Consider the following 22,341-nt stretch of genomic DNA (forward strand, 5'->3'; position numbering starts at 1 on the left):
GAAAGAAGCATCTGTATAATATTCCTGAATGGCTGCATCGGAGGCAAACTTTGAGAAACGGCAACCTGACTTCTTTGCCTTGATTGTTTCCACGAGTGTAGATGAAGATTGTGCAGGCTGCAGTAGAATACATCCAATCAGGGCTGGCGAAATAGATCTTGACGGAGTGATAGCTGAAGTGGATCTTCCACAAGGAAAGGGAACATTATGGGAAACCATGTTCTGCTTCAAGTCCTCCGCTTTTCTCTGGACTCTGGTAACGGCCTTGGGGAAATGCATGTATGCAAACACCACTTCACAATTCAGTTGCCATTATCCACTTGAAAATTTGGGGATGTATAAACCACTCCACTGATACGACCTTGTTTCTCCCAGGTAAAACAGTACAACACTATGTTAATTTTGTTGGGCATGGGACGAGCCTTCAACCTAAAATAAATCGCATCTGTAAAGCTGAATTAACATAAAGTCTCCTTCAACAAACACTGTAATAACTACAACCGTGGTGCTGTCCGTAGTAACCAGTAACAACAAGAAACGCAACTTGTCTGTCCATGCACTGAGTGTTTGGTAAATCACCAACGTTTCCAGACAGTTCATGCGAAAATGCCTGGCATGTTCTGTCCATGTCCCATGGACTGTAGCTTCATCTATGTGAGCGAACATTTACTAGGGGAATCATTGTGACAGACCATCCACCAATACAACTAAACCAACCCAGTTGGAAATGGTTGTACTAGGGTCTTGAGATCGAGGGAGCCCATGGAGTTCATCCAATTTTGAAGAGGGCAGAGCCGAAGTCGCCATCTGTACGTGAGATCTTGGGTTGATGTCAGTGTCAGGCAAGACACCTACTAACAACGAGATCAGCATGGCTGATTGAGTGCTTCATCATCAATGCCTGTAGCTTCTTGTAACGTTCCTCTATGGATAAGGATGTAGAGAATGTGTTCTGTAGGTCTAAGCTGACTAACCATTGCCGCCATCTGGAACATTGAATGTACCATGTAGTCTTTGTTAAGGAGCTTCAGGTGTTGGATCATACGCATCTCTTGCGTGTTCTTTTTTCAGTACTAGAAATACAAGAGAATAGAAACCTCGCTTGTATTGAGGCACAAATTGCTCCCTTCTGTAGTAGCGTCTTGATGGCCAAATTCCCAGCCGCCAACTTAGCCCTTCCCAGATGGAATCGCCTACCTGTTGGGTGGATATAAATGCTGGACGCTGATGAAAGTGCACCTTGTAGCCAGTTCGCTCCATGTAAAGAATCAAGGTGTTGGATGCCACAGCGAGTAGTTAGTGGTGTAGGTTGTCTGTTTAATGGACGGTAACTTGTCATCAATCTTAGTGCACGTAAGAGAGTCACTTACATGACGTATGAACTTGTATGTGCATGAAGACAAAGTGGGAGTTAATGTAGGAGCCATGGACAGTATGTCAGCTTTCAGGCCTCTGGAGAGGAAATGGTCCTGTTATGCTAGCAGTAGCCAATCACGTAAGCGAAGTGTTGGAACTAGTGTGACTCGTTCTGCAGACCCTCCATCGAATGTCTTATCTGCTGACCTATCGTTCAGATCAGCCTCCATACTGATGAGATCTACCAATCAACATGATGCATATGTGGGAGAGAGACATATGGTCCAACAATAAATTCCATGGATTAGAGGCACATAGAGTTAACAAAGACACGACACTGTGTGACACTGTAGTTTCCATGCTTCCTGGGTGAGGAAGACAACCATCACCATGCATCCCCAAGTACCTGAGATGACCGCTTCTTAGACTTTCCTGATAATGCATCTTCCGATGTTTTGAGGTTGGCACAGGCAACTGCTGACAATCCTAGGCTGCCCATAGGATGACAAATGATGATTCAGCATCTTGATGAGAGTGTGCAGAGCTCTGCTTGACAAAGGATATACTGGAGATGAGGGTCTCTGACGACCATTGTGCGGCCATATCACAGATAGTCGGCAAATGGCTAGCACAACACATGCCAGAAATACAATAATACTACAAAACTTTTGACACGTAGAAAAAAGTAGGTACTGATGATTACAGTCCATTATGACTATATATACCTATTAGGTATTACCTAAAATATATTATGACCCTCAAATTTAAAAAGTGCCCCACCCCCCCACCTCCAAAAAAATTAAATAAATAAAATAAAATATATATATACTGTAGTTTATCATGACTCCCACTTATCAGACACAAACAAATCTATATTTGCTTGTTTTGACCCTGAATGAGAGTGAATGCTTTACCAGTGAAGAGTTCTATAGGTCCAACAACTTCTGATGCATTGATGTCTTCAATGGAAATTTCCAGCTTCTTAAACATGGCTATTTTAGCCTTGTACTCCGAAATAATGGGATCTGTTGACAAAAATTCCTGAAACAAAATGACAAATGTCAGTGAGCATGATGAAGCTCACCAAGGTCATACTCGGACATTGGCACAAGTGTGACCTTTTTGGTATAGATATATTTACACAAAAGTGATCTCATTTGTAATGAAATATATTTGTAGGTGATAGCTGAACAATCTCTGACTCAATCTCTGCGCAATGTAAAATTTAAACTTCGTACAGTTTCAACAATAAGCACTGTGACAATTAACTCACATAAACTTATTTCCACCAAACCTGTGCATAACCTAACTATGAGAAGTATTGTTTGAGCTATAAGACTAGCCCAAATTATAATAAGAGTTCGAAATTGGGGTGGGGTTGGGGGTGACCTTGAGCATTTCTGCTATAATAACTGAATGTATTTAGATATGTAGGACCCCCTCATTATTCTACTTTAAACATTAGGTTTATGACCAGTCCCATGCTCACCAAAGCAATCTTAGCGCAACAATGTCATAAGTTTTTGTTAAAGTATGGGAGTTACGGTCATCTTAGTGCTAAGGCGCTTTTGAACAGGGCCCGGGGCCCAGGACTTTATTATTTCGAACACTGCTTATGCTGATAAGTAGTTGATCAATGGTCATGTCACCTATAGTTATGTTTTAAATCACCCAAGACAGGAGAAAGTTTCAACATATGGTACTGAACTCACGGCCACGGACTGGTCTCGGTCCTGCTCCCATAGGAAGGAGAAGTCTGTGTATCTCTGCAAGGCCAGAGACACCTCCGGCCTCAGGTTGCTGGTGGCAGACGACAACATCATCACATACTTGGCTATATCCTTGTTGTCAACTACATTCTTGTAGTAGTTCTTCTTAGCTGAGGCAAACTTCACTGCAGGAGTATAAAATGATATGTTATATATTACTGGTACATGAAATTAATTGTAGAAAGTGTCAGTAAAACTTCCAAAATGGGAATTAGTAATTTCCGAATTAATATTAATGTAGTTATTATTTATGTGATGGCATAGTCCAAGTATAACAGTACCAATGAAGAGGGAGAGCCGTGAACTCTACATTTTACATTACTGCAGTGAATGCAATGTTACAATCCAATGTTACAACTATAGATTTAAATAAGAACTAATTTAGAACAAAATTTGCCTGCCAAGGGCAATCCTAGATAAATCCCTGAAGAGTGTTTAAAATTCAGAATGAAAGTCAGGGGGTCCTTGTCATAGCCCTTATATGTTAATAGTTAAAGATTCAATAACCAAACAGGCATCAGGGAAGCAAAATGTTTAAAGCGCTCTCTCATCATGTCTAAGTTCCTGGTTCGATTCTCCATTGCCTATTTCTGTTGTCTACTGCTGTGACATTGCTGGAATATTGCCAAAAGCAGTGTAGAAAACTTACTCAGTCAAGTACAAAACATCAAGGAAGCCAGGACAGCCTTTAATTTCGAACACTGTTTGCAGCTTTCATCCCATGGTACTTGAGGTTTGTTCCTGCAGTATTTGAATCTAGGGAACCCTAGATATATACATTTTAGAATTAGGGCTCTGACAAGAATCCCTTAACTTTCTTTCTTAATTTCAAACACTGCTGTAATATTTTATAGATACGCTAAGTACATCAGAGGCTGCAGAGTTAGAAAATAGCAGAATGTGCAGTCATATTAGTAAACAAATAGATATCTGTGTGAACACCATATTTATGGACTTAAGCCATAGAAGAATCCATTTCCACTGAACATGGAGTTCATGTTCTATGTGTAGTTGGCAATGCACTACATTGATTTGACACAAAGTACTGTAGCTGTGCTGGTTACATTAATGAATTGATTAAAGGATAAGCTGTGTTCAACTGCTTAGATATCAATCACTGATATATTTGTCTCATAGAAAATCATCTTCAGAAGCAAAAAAAATGGTCAAGTTTTTTCAAGTACTGTATTCGACGTAATAAGCACCCGGCTCTTATAAGCGCCCACGGCGATATTTGCATATATATTGGCTAGTGAACAATCCCAATTAGCACCCCTTCCGATTGATCAATGTACACCAGACTTATTTATTCGTGTATAATACGTACTCATGTGTTATATGCACCCTTAATTATGGGAAATTAAATTCTGTAAAAATATAACTCTCGTATATAAACATTTCAGGACTGTTAGCATAAACCACAAAATTAATCTTTCAACTCTGTTGTTTTTTTTCACCAAAATAATATTCTAATAAGGGCCCCCTATTTCTAATTTTGAGAGCACCCTAGGCACTTATTATGTCGAATACGGTATTTCAAATCTGCATTTTTCCAGCTAACTCAAATTTTATGATCTATACAAAGAAAGATTACCCGAATTACAAAAAGAACACGTCCAATTTTCCAATTAGACTGGAACAATCCCAAGACAGTGTAGCATTGGCCCTCATTAACTTACCTGTGACAACTAATTAATGAAAACAACAATCTTGCCTTTTAACAATCAGTAAAGTACGGAAATGATAGTAGCAGAATTATGCTACAATCTCAGAGTTCCAAAACTTATATTTTTTAGTCTACTAACCAGAACTGTTTTCTGAGCATCATTTTCACTAGATTTTACTTTTAGTGTCATAACATGTGTAGGATAAAACATGTCTGAGGGCTTTTTATGAGATGTTAAACCCTCATCCATGAAACTCAAAAACTTGGGGGAGGCGTTTTATCTTACTTAACCAAAAGAAAAATTTGAAACATTTATCAATAATTTGATATCTTAAACATACTTTCCATGAACCTAAGGAAACAGACATAAACTATCTCTTGCTGACGTAAATGTAATTTAGCAAGAGAAACTGAAAAGCATTGTGGTTTATCTGCACCTCTGTAGCCTAGTGGTTCAATGCTAGTCTACAGATATACAAATGCTGTTCAACCTACTGAAATATATGACATTTGTCGTTCGATATTACTATATTCTGGTACTTCAGGGAAATTGCAACATCCCTGTTTATGGGATTTAACCTTATAGTAGAAAAATAGGGTAATGTCACTGGAGGTTTGAAAGGACCATTATTAGCTGAGCCGTTTAAACCAAACAGAATTTTGCAAGACTTGGGCCAGGGACTGCTATCTTTAATTTGCAAGCTACATTTGTGTTTTGCTACCACCATGTTGAAGGTGTACCTTGTTGGGTGTTTTCCCCACTGCTGTCTTCTGTTGTATAGGGATTGAGGAGGCTAGCTATGCCCTGCTTATATCTGGTCCACTGTTCAACACCTTTGGTGACGTCCAATACAAACTGCGTAGCCTTGTTAAGAGCCTGTTGAAGGTCATCCAGGCTTGGATGCATTACCTACAGGTACAGAAGATTATCAGCCTTAGAAACTAACAGTTTTAGTCCAGTAGTCCTTATAATGACAACATATAGCAAACTCCTTAAAAATGGCAAATTTCTACTAGTCCTTATGATACCTTAACTATTAGGCAGTTTGGCAAGGACTACAGGACTAGTGCCAATTTCTAACGCTGATTATGCTTTTGGATGTCTGGTTTTGTGTATCAAGAGTATAGCTACCATGCCAAATTTACACTTAACCATTGAGGCATATAGGGAAATCAGTCATCGTATTAAGAGTTTCGTCAAAAAGTATAATTAATGGTACATGTACATGTATTCAACTTTTAAAATTATTTAACCTCATATATCTGTTTATCTACCAAACCCTAACCAAATAATAACTTAAATATGTTAGTGCGCTATGTTAATCATAAATCAATAAAATCGTGTACAATTTCTTATTTCCCTCAATTGCTAATGTGTAGGGATATTCCACTGATGACATCATCTAGTGCTATGACATCAGGCAGTGAGCTTGCAATGCAGTGATGTCATACTTTAAAGAACACAAGACCCATTCACCTTTGTCATAAGAGATATTGGGCAAGTCTGGAAATGGGAATCAAATCCTCTTTGTTATATATTAAGCTAAATCTTTGACTATTTGACAAATGATTTTGGGCTGCATCACTTCATAATGACGATCACTGACATAATACATGTCGTAAAGCACTCAAGTTTTAAGCAGTGAATATGCAACCATGTCAACAGACATGCTTAACTGTACTACCCTGGGATCAGAATTCGTTTTGGTGGTAATAGAGAAATATATAGTTTTCACGTGGTGTCTGGCGTTAATTTACTGAGGAATACTCACAACATTTGGGATGGCTAGAGTGATATCTGCTGTAAAGAAAGAGGCTCTGTGCTCCTGAACTGAACTTTTCGTGTCCTCAAAGTGACTCAAGCTATGGCGTCGACCACTGAAAAAACCCAATACAATGATGCTTGAATAATAGGCGACCTGTTTGCTAATCATAATAATTAGAACAATAATAGGCTAAATATAGCACCATATTTTCAAACCTCACAAGGCCATGCTCAAAGCACTACACTATTATTACCACGATCAATGGATCATTCTCAGCTCCCTAGGGAGAATACAAACCATGCTGCCTGTTGGGCACTAGATTTACAGGCACATCACCATCTCATGCAACCAGGTACCCAATCCCTGTGTCAATTCACGAGCCAGCATTTCCAAGCCATATGCATGCAAAGTCCCTTGCCTATATACAAAGTGAAATGTTAATCAAATATTTTTCTGTGTCAAACGCTATAGTAATGGTATTATAACGTGCTGCATGCAATTGTCAGACACTACACTGTTGCAAGCATATCTATCTTTTAGCCTCTGGTGAAATAAACACAAAGGTTTTAGAGCAAACAACATGTCATCGTGTTTGACACAGTAATAGATCAACGCTTACCCAGAGAAGAATCTCTTGCGCATGACATCAAGTGAATGTCTGGTAGCACGGAGCAGAGCATCAAGCAGTCTGTGGTTGAAATGTTCAAACAGCTCCTCACAAGCCTCCTTGATCTGTTGCTCAGTGCTAATCTCAAACTCCTCTCGCTTTATTTCAGAATCACGACTTGCAGTATCTTCTGGAATACTCAGCAGAACCTCACCATCCACTGAAATAGGATGGCATTATCATAATATGACTGTTTCTTATGCTGGCTGTGTTCATTCTTTCCAAAATTCTCAATAGCCGACCTTATTAGCTGTGTTCAGAATCAGGAATGAAAGTCCATTCTAACGTAACAGTGTTCAAACTTCTGTTCCTGGGGTTCTTGTGGTCTTCTCTTATGGCATTTGAATCTACATGATCTAAGGAAATCTCTACCATATAATATTAACCTTATGAAAGGACTGTTGACTTCCATTCCTAATTTTGATCTCTACGTAAGATATTAAAAATTTAGGTGTTCCTAGTAGAATTAGATTATAATATTTCAACATGTTCAAGGACACTTAACTTTCAATACTTACAAAAATACAGGTCAGGACATCAATCGCTAAATATTTCAAGTGTTTCAATGGAAACACAAGATTTATTGAAAAGACTACACTGGACTAATAGCTAAATGTCCCTTGGTGGTCAGTGGGTCATTAAGATTTGCTGCCATAGTGTTTCTATCAAGAAATCCCAGAATCTTCACACTTAAACATTATGGAGATGACAAGGACCTCTTGGCTTTCCATTAAATGTATGCCTTACATAATATGCCTACACAATCAAATATTTGCAGGCATGCAAAAGTGTATATTTGTGATAAAAATAACATAATATGGTAAAATAATATAGCATAAATGTCTTGAACAACAAACTTTTCTTCCTTGTGAACTGGTTTTAAATTTCAATCAATAAAACATGAACATATTGATAATGGTTTCAATTGGGGACAAAAAACTTGATACTAAAATAATAGGGAGAATGATTTGCAGGTTAATATATAATATGCTCCATGACCTACTACTCACAGTTCACATCTTCTTCTGGTCCATCAAACGTGAAGGAAGAGCCTTCAAGTTTGGCCTTGTTCATAAAGATCCGGATCAGTTCAATCACTGAATCTTCTACTGACTGACTTAGCCTATTCAAGTCCAGGGCTGTTCTTTCACAGTAGCCCTGGAATGTCCAATACATTTTCTCTGATTACCTTCTCATTTGTACTTTTATGCTGCAGTCATCAATATTTCAGCTATCATGGCAGCTTACAAACAATCAAGTCTGTGCCAGATGATCAACGAATGAGCCAAGTCCACTCTGGCACGTCTGATGAACACAATCTGTGCCAAAAGACCCAATCACATGTACTTTTTTACCTTATGACATGCAAAAGAGTTCTGAGGACCTATTCCAAATTTTCACATAATCAGCCTTAGAAATTTGATATTTTTCAATACCAGTTCAGTAGTTCTCAGTGTTTGTGGCTAGTCCTGTTTGAACAAGACAAAAATGTTCACTAAACTGACAGCCAAAAGAAACTATACCACTTTATAATAAAATTTAGAAACACTAGTTTAAATAAATGCACATCACATGGTCCAAATACATCAATGCTCTATTCAGAAAGTGATACACATCCACGGCCATTTTTTTCTTGAGAAAATGCAAACAATTGAAAAACACATGCAGCTTGGGCAGCCGAAACTACATGTGCAATAAGGGTATGTAAATGACACTGACAGTGTGTCAGACACTCACACTGACAAAAAACAATCAAAGAAACGCCACAACTGACACCCAAACAATGCGAGCGGGCCCTAATTATGAAACAGATGGGAGCCAACCATGCCCACATTGCTAGAACTTTTGGTTGCTCCTGTGTTGCTGTAACTAACCTGATGCAATGTTACAGACAAACAGGGCAGTCATCAGAAAGGCCAAGAACAGGCAGACCAAGACTAACTACGCCAAATGAAGACCGGTACTTGCACACTTTGCATCTCTGGAATAGATTCCTGACAGTGACGTCATCAGCGACAATTGAGCATATGATTAGTCGACAGACAGTGGCCATTTGACTCAGGGCTCAAGGAATTAGGACTTACAGATCTCACAGAAGACAGTTATTGACAGTGCAACATTGTCGTCAGAGACTGAGATTGGCCCAGACTGTAGTACGTTGTTAGCAGCAACATGACTGTCAGAGGGTTGTCTTCATTAACTCTTTCAACACCAGTCAACCAGAAGTGTTTACTGCTGGGACACTGAGTTCCCAGGGACTCTTGTGTGATAGATGAAGCCAACATTTATCAAAGAAAATATCTGCTTGTAAATTATTTTCGCTACTACACGTTATACACCATTTGAAAGGTCTGATCCTATGGTTAATAAATATGAAAGTTATGTTTATCACATTATTTGAATAATGCATTTACAACTTAATTAAGTTCGTTGTAAATAAAAATTCTACCATGAATTTGAGATTTACTCGATTCTGATTGGTCAATCAGAAGCTATTAAATCACAATAAACCCCCTCTGATTGAAACAGCTGGTTTGACGGCCGCATCACCGCGGAAGCTTATATTCATAGAACAGTACTATTTTCAGTAATTGTCGGTAGGCATATTTAAATAATTATATCTACAATTACAGGTTACAAAATACACAGATGCGGTTACTACAATATTCAAAAGATGTGTGGCAATACATTTCATGCAGAAAACACGATATAAATCTACAAAGGGAATGTATTTACGTATTGGAGACAACAGCGAGCTTGGAATTTTGTTAAATCTACAGCTAACCTAGCTCTACATTGAAAACACAGTATGTTTATCTCCTAAATGTAAGCTAACATGTTGATAACATCCAGATTAAGGAGCAAGGAAGCGAAAAATTTATGATTTTCAGCAAATATTAGATTTAATAAATCCACTTACCTATTTCTGTTTTATTTTCATTGTTTACGTAATTGGAAAAGCATCTTAAAAAGAATTATAAATAGTATCTGTCATCACCTATTTCCCGATAACAGTGGCTGTTCACTCAGTAACATGAAGAAATACCCCTGTTTTTGAGGCTTCGTATGAATAACACGCTCGTCAAAGACTATAGCATATGACACATTGCTAGAAAGCTTATTCCGTCATTTATGCGCTCGTAACATCGCCTGGAGTTTTTTTTGTAGTTATAACATGTGATTTCATTGGATAAAAATTGGTTTCTAATGAAGCTTGCTTGCCGAAATCTGCTACAAGCCTCGTGATTGGTCAAATTTAAGCATGTGACCTAAGGCAGCCAATCAAATTACAGCTATGGTACTTTGATAAATCGTGTTATTCTGAACTTTTTAAGCAGGAAATCACTTCGAAAATGTATCGTGCTAGGTTACGAGATGTGACAAAGATTTTTCATGCATATATTTTTGCATTAAAAATCGACGAAATAATGTTTTAATTTATCGATAAAAAATGATAAATTGAAATGGAATACGTATTTCAGACATTGTGAAATGTGATAGATTTAATAAATGAATGATATGACATTAGGTTAAAAAAAATATAAACTATTTTGACGTGACTACAGCTTGGCCGGTAAACCAGCCTGCGGTGTCTGGGGACTTGATGCTTCTTGGCCGATATACCGGGGTACTGGCCTACAGTGTTGAAAGAGTCCATGAAAGCCGGTTCTGTCTGTTCAGAGCTGATGGAAGAACAGGGAGAATGAACAGTGGCATGTTGCATTCAGGAGGTCGTGCCATATGGTGGAGGGGTGTAATGGTGAGGGAAGGAAATTGTCGGCAGGAGAGAACACCACAAGTCATCGTTAACAGAAATTTGACAGCTCAGCGTTACATGGATGACATTCTTCATCCGATTGTCCTACCAGCGGCCATGTGGTGTCCTTATCAACAGGACAAAGCCAGAACCCATACAGCCCAAATCGTACACAATTTCCTTGCAGCCAAGAACATGTTGCTGTGGCCTGCACACTCCCCAGACATGTGCCCCAGTGAACACCTCTGGCTTGTCATGTATCATCGTGTTCAACAGCGACCACATCCTCCAGCCAAGAACTGATCCAGGCCCAGGTCCATTAAGTAGTCTCAGGCTAACGGACTAGCGTGAATTTTGAAGGCTGATAATGCAGGAATTCTGCCTATTTGACACACAATTTTCAACAAAGTACTCTCAATTTTATTTATAATGCAACATTATCGATGCAATATTCCAAAGAAATGCTGGTTGTTGATCACAAAGTTTGTATAATACATAACAGTCTGGCTGGTCCATAAATTACGCCTATTTCGTTTCTGAAATAATTTGAAGGTATTCAGTGACATCTACTTCTTTCAAAACTGAAAATAGATCTTTGGAGTCCCAATTGTAATAATAAACAGATAGGCTCCATTAAAGTAGTCTGCAGCCAGCCAATCACAGGTGATATATGAAAATGAGAAACGACAAAACCAAAATGTTATAGATTTGGTTTTAGATTTTTTAGTTTCAATTTTCATAACTTATGATACCTAAAAAATAAATACAATGACTAATGAGCCACAGGTACTCCCAGATGTCAAAAGAATTGCAGAGCCCCGTTATTCAAACCTGGTTCCCCACAAGGTTCTCTGATTACAACTACAACACAATACAGCAATATTCCAGCTGTATGACGGCGGCCAGTAAATAATCGAAGCTGGACCAGACAATCCAGTGACAGCAACAATACACACTGGCGGGGCATGATGACACACCATAATTAACCAAGTCACTGTGTCTGACCACCCAATCCATTTGGTCGTCTCTTATGAGGATTTTTTGGGTCTGCTGAAAATGTCAAACTTTTATGTTATGTTAAATTTTGTAATAATCATGGTTTGAAAATTATCAGACATGTTCAAATTATTGACAACTGGCCTTTGTTCCATTTGCAAGTTTTTACTTTTGGCATGTTCAAACTTTTTCAACTTCAAGGGAAAATAGGTACTCTGAGCCAGTCTGTGACCGAAGATCATTTTTCCACCATATGTTTGTATTATCTTTATCTACATCTCCTTACAAAATAAACTTGTTTCAAAGACTTACTCATGTTCAATAAAAAATGCTTCCAAAAAACCTTTAATAATCCAACTAAAAACACATTTTAGCCTTACATATATATTTAGTGTTGTAACACATCCAACACTTGCATTTGAAGTGTTGAAATAAACAAGTCTGACATCTTTATTTATGATTAATATAGTTGGGTTTTTTCTCATTTCTGAAATTACAAGTTTACAGATCGTTTGCTAATGTAAATTTATTGTTAACAAATATTGTGCTTTTCATGGACATATGATATTTCCATATTACCAATGACAGACATATTACCTTGGATAGAAATTAGCACAGAAACTCTTCCAACCTGTAAAGTGATAACATATAGAAACACCATCCAATATATTCAAAATTCTACTACCCTTAGGATACTTTTAACATGAGTGAAACTGACTTGGGCTAGCGGGCTAGAGAGAATGTCTATCCCTGATAATGTTTGTGTGATGTTGGACTATTGCTAACCATACCTCCATGATGTGTAGAAACTCTTTCAATGCCCATGGGGTTCTGTCTGGGAGATCACACAGGAGACTCTCACACACATCTGTCAGGATCTTGTCAATTCGAGTCACTTTGATGTCATTCACCTGGATAATAGTGCTCACAAAATAGCGCAAGAAGTGGCAAAAATCATGGTAAATTAAGATGGCATCTAAGAAGTTTTGTTGTAAAAGTATCCTCTCTTCACTGGATTAAAACCATTGGTGCCATACCCAAATTGAGAACCTGTTACCTTTCAGAAACCCTGCTGCAATTTCTCAATTCTCCCATAAAATGTTGTTTATTACTCTTTTTAGTAGATTACATTTGAGATATTACCCATGTCAGATATATTACAGACATAAGAGCAGTAATCTTCTTTAATTCTCACTGAGCATAATAATTTCTGCATTATGCAGGTTTGCAAGTTCAAGCCTATAGTTCCACGGTTTTCATTATTTGCGACGCAGTCAATAGGCAATGTGATGTCATATGAACACATTGTCATAAATAATTAAATATAATGTCATCCATTGTTCGTGGCTTTACAGCAATTCACAAAGTTCAGTGGAGTGATTAAAAAACTTCAGTAGCATACGTGATTCTCAAAACTTCAGAAGACTGATTCACAAAAGTTCTGTAGAGTGATATACAGATGTTAAGTAAAGTGATGTCTAAGCCCAATATGCACATCTAACCTCCCCCCACACGCAACCTGCATAGACATGTGTTGTGCAGTTAGTATGTTAATTTGGGTGAAAGATGGTTAGAGTTATCTGCCCTTGTTAAAAATCAGGAATATACAAAAAATGTACAAAATTCAAGGCCATGCAAATTTCCTTATAATGATCTACCAAAATCAAATAACTTGACAAGCAAAGCTGTACCCATCACTCATGCCTTTCTGTTAGGGATTTAGAAATATCGGACTCATCATGGAAGCAGCTGATCCAAGCTCCTTCCCAGCGCGTGACACCTTCGTTACACTCTCGGTAACATCGTTGCCACCAGTGTGGGCGCGGCCATTACAAGAATCTTGAAATTTGCCCTCTAACCCCAAATGTAGTAACGTTCATACTTTTGTTTATGTGTTTGGGAATGTCATCATATTTTATTTTGAAAAGGTTTACGACTGACCATGTTTTCCAGATGAATTTACTTTGTTGTTTGTATAATCAGATTAGTTCGAGACTGCAGACTAACGGAAAATCAACCAACTTCTCTGTTACATTCTCACTTTATCAATTACATGATAGTTCTGAATGAAAGAGAAATTCAAATTGACAAACAAAGAAAGTAATTTAGCAGCGGTAAGTGTATTAGGAGTCACAACAGTCGTCACTTATTTGTAAACATAACGGTCATTCGGTTGTGAGTTCAACTCCAAGCATAGTTGGGGCCACCTATCACAGTGGGGAGTTTTGACTGGTGGCAGTGATAGTATAGAGAGCTCTGCGAACGGACTATCGCTGTGAGGAGCTTGCAGCTGATCAATGAAAGGGAGATAACTCTATGGTTATACACTATGAATGGATTGTTTACAAATTCATTTGTTCAAAGTTTGAAAACAGATTTCAACATTTTTTTCAAACCTTTCAAGCCTCAGTGCAAACCAATAACACAGATATGGAAACAAACCTTACTTCTACTTCTACCTTTAGCCCCTTGTCAACAACATGAGTATAAACAAAAAAAATATGGTAAAACACATTACTCAAACAACCAAAACACTAATTTTGTTGTACCTATCTATTTAGTGATGGGCATACATTGATGCAGTACCTCTTTGACAACCAGGCATAAATCTTTCAAGGCAGAATAGGCTTGAGCAGTGAACTGAGGTAGACTGAGTGAGGTCCAACAGTGTGACACAAGTCCTGGCTGCATGGCTCTATCAACCTGAAGGTAGAACAACATTCACACTCAGTGGGCCTGGATAACAGTAAGGAGGTTGTGACTTCTGGAATCAACTCTGGTTCATACAGTTAATATCAAAAGACACACTTATGAGATTCTGTTTTCATCATTTTACCTTTTTCAGCGACGGGCCCAACAAGACAAGGAAAATGCTGGGTATTTGGGATCTCAAGGATGTATTTTCATCAAGCAGCATCTTGAAAATGGACAAACAAGAAGAAAACTGTCAAAACATTTTCAGTAATATCTACTCATGACATGTATTATCTGATATTGCCATGTGGGAAAATCAAAATAAGACCTCTATATATTCCATTTGGGCCAAAGCAATGAATCTAATTGTATGTACAAAAGGATGTACAAAAAAACTGAAAAGCCAGGGATTTAGGGGCTGTAAGCCTCCGTCCAGGTCATGATGGAGCCCTGATGGGGGAGAACATAGAGATCAAAAAGTCGGAATTACGACTTTAGATAGAAGTACTGCATTCCTGAATATGGTTCCTCACAAAACAAGATAATCTTCCCGATCTAAGTGGCTTATATAAGTGATGCTCATTAAAAATCAAGTTTGTAAATTTGACTTACACATCTACTCTAACATATCACCAGCAAATAACAAACTGCCTATAATTTGAAAGTGAAGACTCAGTTTTATAACTTAATGGTCAGAATTTTCATCAGAGAGACACAAATAATCTCACCAGCTTGCTGAGTCATGTACCGCAATTCATAAATATCTCACTAAGTTAAGGCAAGTTAACCACTCTAGAAAATGATGAGATTCCCATGGACACAACAAATATTTAGATATCAATGTGCTGATTTCATATTATCCAAAAACAGTATAAATCAGTTGTTTTTTTAGTTTTCACCTTCATTAGTGTTCTGTTTTTATTTCAAGAAGTAAAAGGACATGGAATCATAAAAATAGCATCAAGGCACTGTTACTCAGTGTTTCATGGGATATAACTATTGTATTTGATTACAGTATTAATTAACGTTTTGTACAAGTTTAACAGTGGCCGTAACACAAGGCACTTCTAATAATACTTATAGCTTTTTTGAAAACATGATCTTGTTTGCTGATCATGTAATGACAAATCGAGTTGAATAAAAAAGCAATACACTTTGGTGTCTCGCCACCTCTGTCGTATGTCGTTTAGGATGGAACCTGACAAAAATTGTTTTTACAAAATGATTAACAATGGCCAAAGCTTAGAGCCAATTGTGATGCTAACAAATATAATAATACTTCCAGGGTTCAATATTCATCATAATACAGAGTAAATGGCAGGATGAAAATCATAATGACAGGTTTAAGAAAGGTCCCCAGTGCCTGAAGAGCACACTTGAAAATCATATTTTTATACACAAAGCAGGATTCGAAATTGCAATGGTCTCATGTTCCTCTACATAGGATTCCAGCTCACTGTCATTTGTGTCTTCTGAGAAGGATATTCTTAACCATTTTCTAACCTTTGATTTTTATTCTTTGAAATAGAACCAAATTCACAATTCACATTGTTTTGCTACTTATCCCTTCAAAGTCTCAGCTCCTGGGGGTCTTCCTTTTGATTCTGAGAAGATAATGTTTAACATATCCCAGTTCCAATTTATGAATTGTAAGTGACTCTGGGGCACTTGATTGTAACCAAGCAATTGTTCTTTGCGTCTATATTTCCCAAAATCGAAAACAAATAGGCTACACCAACAATCAGACAATAGAATGGGCAGAGCTTGGGATACACAGGGTTAGAAACTAACAGTTTTTGTCCACTAGTCCTTATAATGATAACATAAAGCAAAACCCTTAAAATGGGCCAATTTCTACTAGTCCTTAGGATACCTTTACTATTGGGCAGTTTGGAAAGGACTACAGGACTAGTGCCAGTTTCTAACGCTCATACATTAGTGCTGTGAATGATGTCACTGAGTTTAACAAGAACATATTGTTGTCCTTATCCCCTGCAACGGGGCACATTAGAATTCTGTTCGTTTATATATTAGTTGTGAATATTAACTTTAAAAAAAAGCCTGAAGAAGAGATAGGAACTCGAGTCGCTTTATCATTATGTCATCAGGAGAAAAATATTAAATGTGAAATTTATACACACAAAAGGCCCCTTCTCTGGAAAAAAACTTAGTCTTGATCATTATCGCTTAGAAAAGCTTACTTCAGTAGTTTCTGAGACTGCACTTTGTAAATTAACATGGATCAAAGGTTATATAACTGTGTATGCTCAAAATCTCACAAGCGTATAGTCGACGAAGTCATCTATATCCCCCGCCATTTTAACACGTTATGGTCCCAAACCAGGTAACTGACCCAACATTTCTCTTAGGCCATGTCAAAATAGCTGCAATGGAAATTCTAAAATAAACATTTATAAAACTCCTTAATAGCAAAAGGCACCAGTTCAGTATGTGCCTAGTAGATATGCAAAGTTTTGTAAGAAAGTATCTAATGGATTTTGAGTTACGCTCCGGAAACGAACAGCACCCTTATAGAACCTAAGTCCAACTTGTTGGAATGGAAACGTAAAAAATAAAAATTTATAAAACTCCTAAATAGCAAAAGGCACCAGTTCAGTATGTGTCTGGTAAACATGCAAAGTTTTGTAAGAAATTATTTAACAGTTTTTGAGTTACGCTCCGGACGGAACCCATTTCTATATCCCCCGCCAACTTCGTTGGGGCAGGGGATAAAAACATGTAGCAAAGGCAATAACTCTGTAAAAAATAAATTTAAGACACCAATTTTCGAACTCATATAAGATCACATCCAATAATAAAATTTAATTTCTCTAAGTTATATAGTTTTTGAGAAAGTTTATCCTCTTTGAAAAGCATCAGACTTTGTGGTGGGGTTAATAATCGAAATAAAACTTCCAGCTGGCTTTTTGCGTAAAAAGTTTACTTTGAGGCCTGAGTGTCTTGTTTGTCTATCAGTCGTGAGAAACAAGAAGAAGCAAATAGCAGGGCCTATGTTCAAATTGCCACCTCAATGCTATAAGACTGGAGTATGAATATGCTGAGGTACTTTGTCAAGATAGTCCTATCTCTACGATCGCTTAGTGAACGGGGATTGAGCAATGTACCTGTATCTGGGTGAGATTTGTACGGAGCTGCTCTGTAGAGTGAATGAGCAACTTGGCAGCATCAGGAACGTCCAAGTCAAGTTTTAGCATATATTCAGCTTCCTTGATCACCTCAAAGATATATGGATCAAAGTTGGTCAAAAAAGTGTCTGTTGTGGGGTTGCGGACTAGCAGAGGAACTTGTAAATCTGAAGAAAGACAAAAAATACAATTAAGGATGACAAAAGCATCAATACTGAGGTTTGTTGTATAACAGAAATGCATTGGTAATCTTTTGACCACTGAGCTAAGTCATATATATATATATATATATTTGAGTTGAGTAAAAAGTCAAAATGAGCGTTAGATTGTATATAATCAAAGTACCAAATAACTGCCAGAAACCCACAATTAATTTCATTTTTCATCAACTTTATTTGTTTTAAAACTTAAGACACTCGGAATGTAAGTCAATATAAATCAGAGGTTGACAGTCAGCAATTCTGTTGGTAAAAACTCCCAAATACAAGTTAAAGATATCTCAATTCAGGTCTTAAATATATTTGAACTCTGTTATAGCTTTGCATATGTCACATAGATCAACATTACCAGTCTTAGAAACTGGCACTAGTCCTATAGTCCTTGCCAAACTGCCCAATGGTAAAGGTATCATAAGGACCAGCAGAAATTTGCCCTTATTGAGGGTTTTGCTACATGTCATCATCATAAGCATTAGTGGACTAAAACCGCTAGTTTCTAATGCTGATTACTGCTTTGGACCTCTCAAAATGAAAATATAAGCATGATACACACCATACAAAATTTGGCACAAAAAAAACAAACTTTTTTCCAATTTGTCCGCCACTGGCATTAGTGTAAATCCTAACTCAATGCCTGGCACTTTGAGGCATTACGTAACACTTCTGGTCTGACATGTTTTCTATTACAAGGTATATATGATCAGCATTTTAATTGGCTCAAACAATGATGACACAAGATAAGCAAAACAGAAAGATTTAAATAAACCTAGACATAAACTAAAACAAGTCATGTCAGTCTGTGCCAAAAACTTGTCTGCTGAACCAAAATTGTTTCTTGGCATTATTTTCAGCAGATTTTTGTGTTACAACATGGACCAATTTCTAGATGAGCATGCTAGACCAAATCAGAGTCTATATATTTGCATGTTCTGGAATTTCATTTTTTGGGAGCCGGGTATTAAACAATGTGTGATGCCTCAAGCTTCTTTCAGAAAGTGATGTTCTTGTTTGAATGAAAACTAAATGAAAGTAGAGAAAATCTGAAATGACTGACATTGATTGTATTTCTTATGAGAACAGAAATATATAAGATAAATCAAATTTATATGTTTCAATTTATTCATTCCATACTCTTTTTAGTCCAAAGAGCTTTGCAGTGGATGTTATTTGCATCCAGTCTTAATTGTTATGGGTGTAGGAAGCAATATTTCTGAATCTATGAAGTGCTGAAGTGGCAGGCTGCATGTGTACTCACATCCATTAGCTAGTTCCACAGACTTCACCCAAGCAGAATGGTAGAGTATTTCATACTCCACCAGTACCTTGGCCACTCTGTTGTAGTTCCTAATGATTTTCCTGGCATCCTCTGAAGCCAAGCAAGTTGGATGTACCTGTTGCAACATATTCAAGTCACACATTATAGCAGTGCTTCAGGGTGTCCTGTGCTTGGGGCGGTCGGGTAGCCTAGTGGTTAAAGCGTTCGCTCGTCACGCCGAAGACCCAGGTTCAATTCCTGACATGGGTACAATGTGTGAAGCCCATTTCTGGTGTGATGTTGCTGGAATATTGCTAAAAGCAGCATAAAACCATACTCACTCACTCCTTGAGATCTTCTATGGTATTTGAATCTAGAGAGACTTTATTCATTAACTTTTAACATTAGAGTTTTGAAAAGAATCTCTTAATTTCCATGCCTAATCTTGAACACTACTATTGAATTCATATTGTTTGGATGTTGTTTGGATGCTTGGGACATGTGGCTCCTCTTCAACCCTCACTTTTAAGTCTAATAAAATTCAACATACATCATGCACACAAATAAACTTCAGAGTTTTGAATTCTGTGGGAAACTCTTTGTTATGTGATAACAGCCACTGTCATTTTAGGCAAAGCAAAATTACAGAAAATGACCTCTTGAAATTTGGTACATCGTAAATGTCGCCATTTTTCACACTTTACTAAATCACCATTCACAGCGTTATTTACAGCATGTTTCAAAATATAAATTTCGGATATTTACCAGCGTTAGAAATATATTTCAAACTCATCAGCGATACATACATCCTTGAATTCCTCATATATTTCAGATTCAAATGACAAATGGTCTTTGTGACCAGTATCTAGATGAAATCAAGCAAAATAAATTAGGTGTGAAAACGAACGCTGAGGTTGGAAAAATGCACTTGTTTGGAATGAAAACAGCAAAATTCAGATTTTATACTGTGTAGCAATTTCTTATATTTTGAGCTCTCCATTCGTCTATCCGTTGCATACATTGGCTCAACATTTTCAGAATATGCATGGGAAGCGAATCGTAGCAAAAGTAAGGAAATTCAAAAAAGGTATTTGGTAAATTCAACAGAAATTGTAAAAAATTTCGTCACGGCATGACTGACGCAAATTTCATAAAATTCTCATTTTATACAGTTTCAATATCAATATTTGTATTGGAATAGTTTGGTTCCTCGTGAACAAAACACCAAGAAAATATGTTATCCTTATCCACAGCTAATTCTCACCAAGTGACCTGAGTTACAATAAACTAGTGCTAAGCATTGCAGCATTATGCCCCCTTTTCTTTGTATGCGAGTAACCTCTCTGTCGTCTTTCGACGTCATAGAGGAAAATCAGTTTTCGTCATTTACGGCAGGCTATTTTTTGTATTGAATGTATAACATTATACATAAGCATATAAATCTATTTTATATACATTAATGTTGTTCTGATATTAGGCAGTATTTTGTTCGCTCACAGTTTCTGTAAAGCTGCTAAATGAAACAAATTTGTCACACAGTACTCAGAGCTCCAGATAAGCTTTTGGTGTTGTGGGTATTTTACCCATGCATTTTAAAATCGTTGGGTATCAGTAATTCTATCTGCTTATTCAAATTTCTGTTACCCACTAGTTTTTACACATGTGGGTATTTAAGTTAAATATTTCAAAACACTATTCATCTAGTCCCTGCAAACTGGTGTCGTGTGGGTTCGAGAGCTTTATAGGACTCCAAAATACCACGATACTTCCACAAGAAAGTGTGATGGCAAATGATCATGATGTAACTGTCATCGTGGAGTTTGGCAAGGTTGACGGAATGCCCGTTTATAATTTCAAAATAAGTTGCTGATTTGCTAATCGAATACGCAGGGTTACTTCACAATATTTTCATGATACGCACAAGTTTTATTTTTGTAGCGTATCTGTAATGTTCGTTGCGTATTTGATACTCTTGGATTATATTTTACTGTGTATTTCTGCATTTCTGATGCGTATTTCACGCAGATATCACGCTTATCTTGAGCTCTGAGTACTTTTATCGGTGTACGATAAAATGCAGAGAAATTTGCTGTTTTTCAATGCAGAATAAATTCTATGACAGCATTTAGCAGTGTCTTTTTTCAAACTGGTTTAATATTTGCTGTAAAAATTTACACCATCAGATTGGAAATTTAATATTCTACATATCTGCCTAATATTATTGCCGGAGGTAGATCCAGTGCCATGTGAGCACAATTCTCGCACAACGTTCACTTTTCAGATCTTAGGAAAATGTGCGTCAAATAAAAAACTTGGCATCCAGCGGTTTAATGCCACACTCAGCAATATTCCAGCTATATGATAGTGGCCTGTATATAACCAAGTCGGGACCACACAAACCAAATGAGCAACGATCCATCCTGTCAGGTATGACACACAATCAAGCAAGTCACAGAATCTGACCACCCAATACACTCAGTCGATTCTTACAACAAGCATAGGTTGCTGGGGACTGATTCTAACCTGGAATTCCCACACGAGTGAGCCTGAGGTATTCATAAAACAGTCCATTTGTCAGTACTTTTAAGTTTACCTTCATATATGATTTTTGGGTTTACGAATATCATGGACCAAATATTTCCAAAATTTGGAATGGTGTATAAATTTTGAAGACAAAAACACTTAGACCAATAGAAGAGAAATTACTCTTTCTCTAGTCCTTACCAAATATTTTCCTTTAATATTTTCTTTATTTATCCCAATAACAAGTCTTTCAATGCATCATTTAATTAAAGAAGAAATGCTTTTACAATTTGGTGTTTATTTTTATTTTTACCACTGATTGAAAATCAAAAGTTTAAAACAAGTAATGAAAACAGATAGGTAATACTTATTGAATCCAATACCAAACAGAAAGATGAAGGGATTGGAATAGGACTGCACGGTATTACCGCTATACCGCTATTCTGCACTAAGCATTTAAACATTGTATTGCGATAATTTTTTATTAAACAACAAATTTTAGAGGCATGGTCGGAGTCACAATGCGAG

General features: G+C 37.2%; 1 protein-coding gene across 5 annotated transcripts in view; it reads right to left on the minus strand.

Annotated features, from left to right (window-relative positions):
* LOC124132897 (dynein axonemal heavy chain 8-like) overlaps positions 1 to 22,341 on the minus strand; it is a 180,897-nt gene that overhangs the window by 130,286 nt on the left and 28,270 nt on the right. For all 5 annotated transcript variants that reach the window (XM_048398431.1, XM_048398432.1, XM_048398433.1 and 2 more), the window contains exons 15-25: positions 19,291 to 19,426; positions 17,797 to 17,984; positions 14,814 to 14,894; positions 14,564 to 14,680; positions 12,769 to 12,888; positions 8,235 to 8,382; positions 7,177 to 7,384; positions 6,564 to 6,669; positions 5,533 to 5,701; positions 3,069 to 3,250; positions 2,271 to 2,397 (exon numbers count right to left, since the gene is read on the minus strand). In XM_048398431.1, coding sequence (XP_048254388.1) covers positions 2,271 to 2,397; positions 3,069 to 3,250; positions 5,533 to 5,701; positions 6,564 to 6,669; positions 7,177 to 7,384; positions 8,235 to 8,382; positions 12,769 to 12,888; positions 14,564 to 14,680; positions 14,814 to 14,894; positions 17,797 to 17,984; positions 19,291 to 19,426 — 1,582 coding nt within the window. The remainder of the gene's footprint in view (positions 1 to 2,270; positions 2,398 to 3,068; positions 3,251 to 5,532; positions 5,702 to 6,563; positions 6,670 to 7,176; positions 7,385 to 8,234; positions 8,383 to 12,768; positions 12,889 to 14,563; positions 14,681 to 14,813; positions 14,895 to 17,796; positions 17,985 to 19,290; positions 19,427 to 22,341) is intronic.

The sequence above is a fragment of the Haliotis rufescens genome, unplaced genomic scaffold (genome assembly GCF_023055435.1).
Source record: "Haliotis rufescens isolate VD_foot unplaced genomic scaffold, xgHalRufe1.0.p SCAF_18, whole genome shotgun sequence".
NCBI classification, from domain to species: domain Eukaryota; kingdom Metazoa; phylum Mollusca; class Gastropoda; order Lepetellida; family Haliotidae; genus Haliotis; species Haliotis rufescens.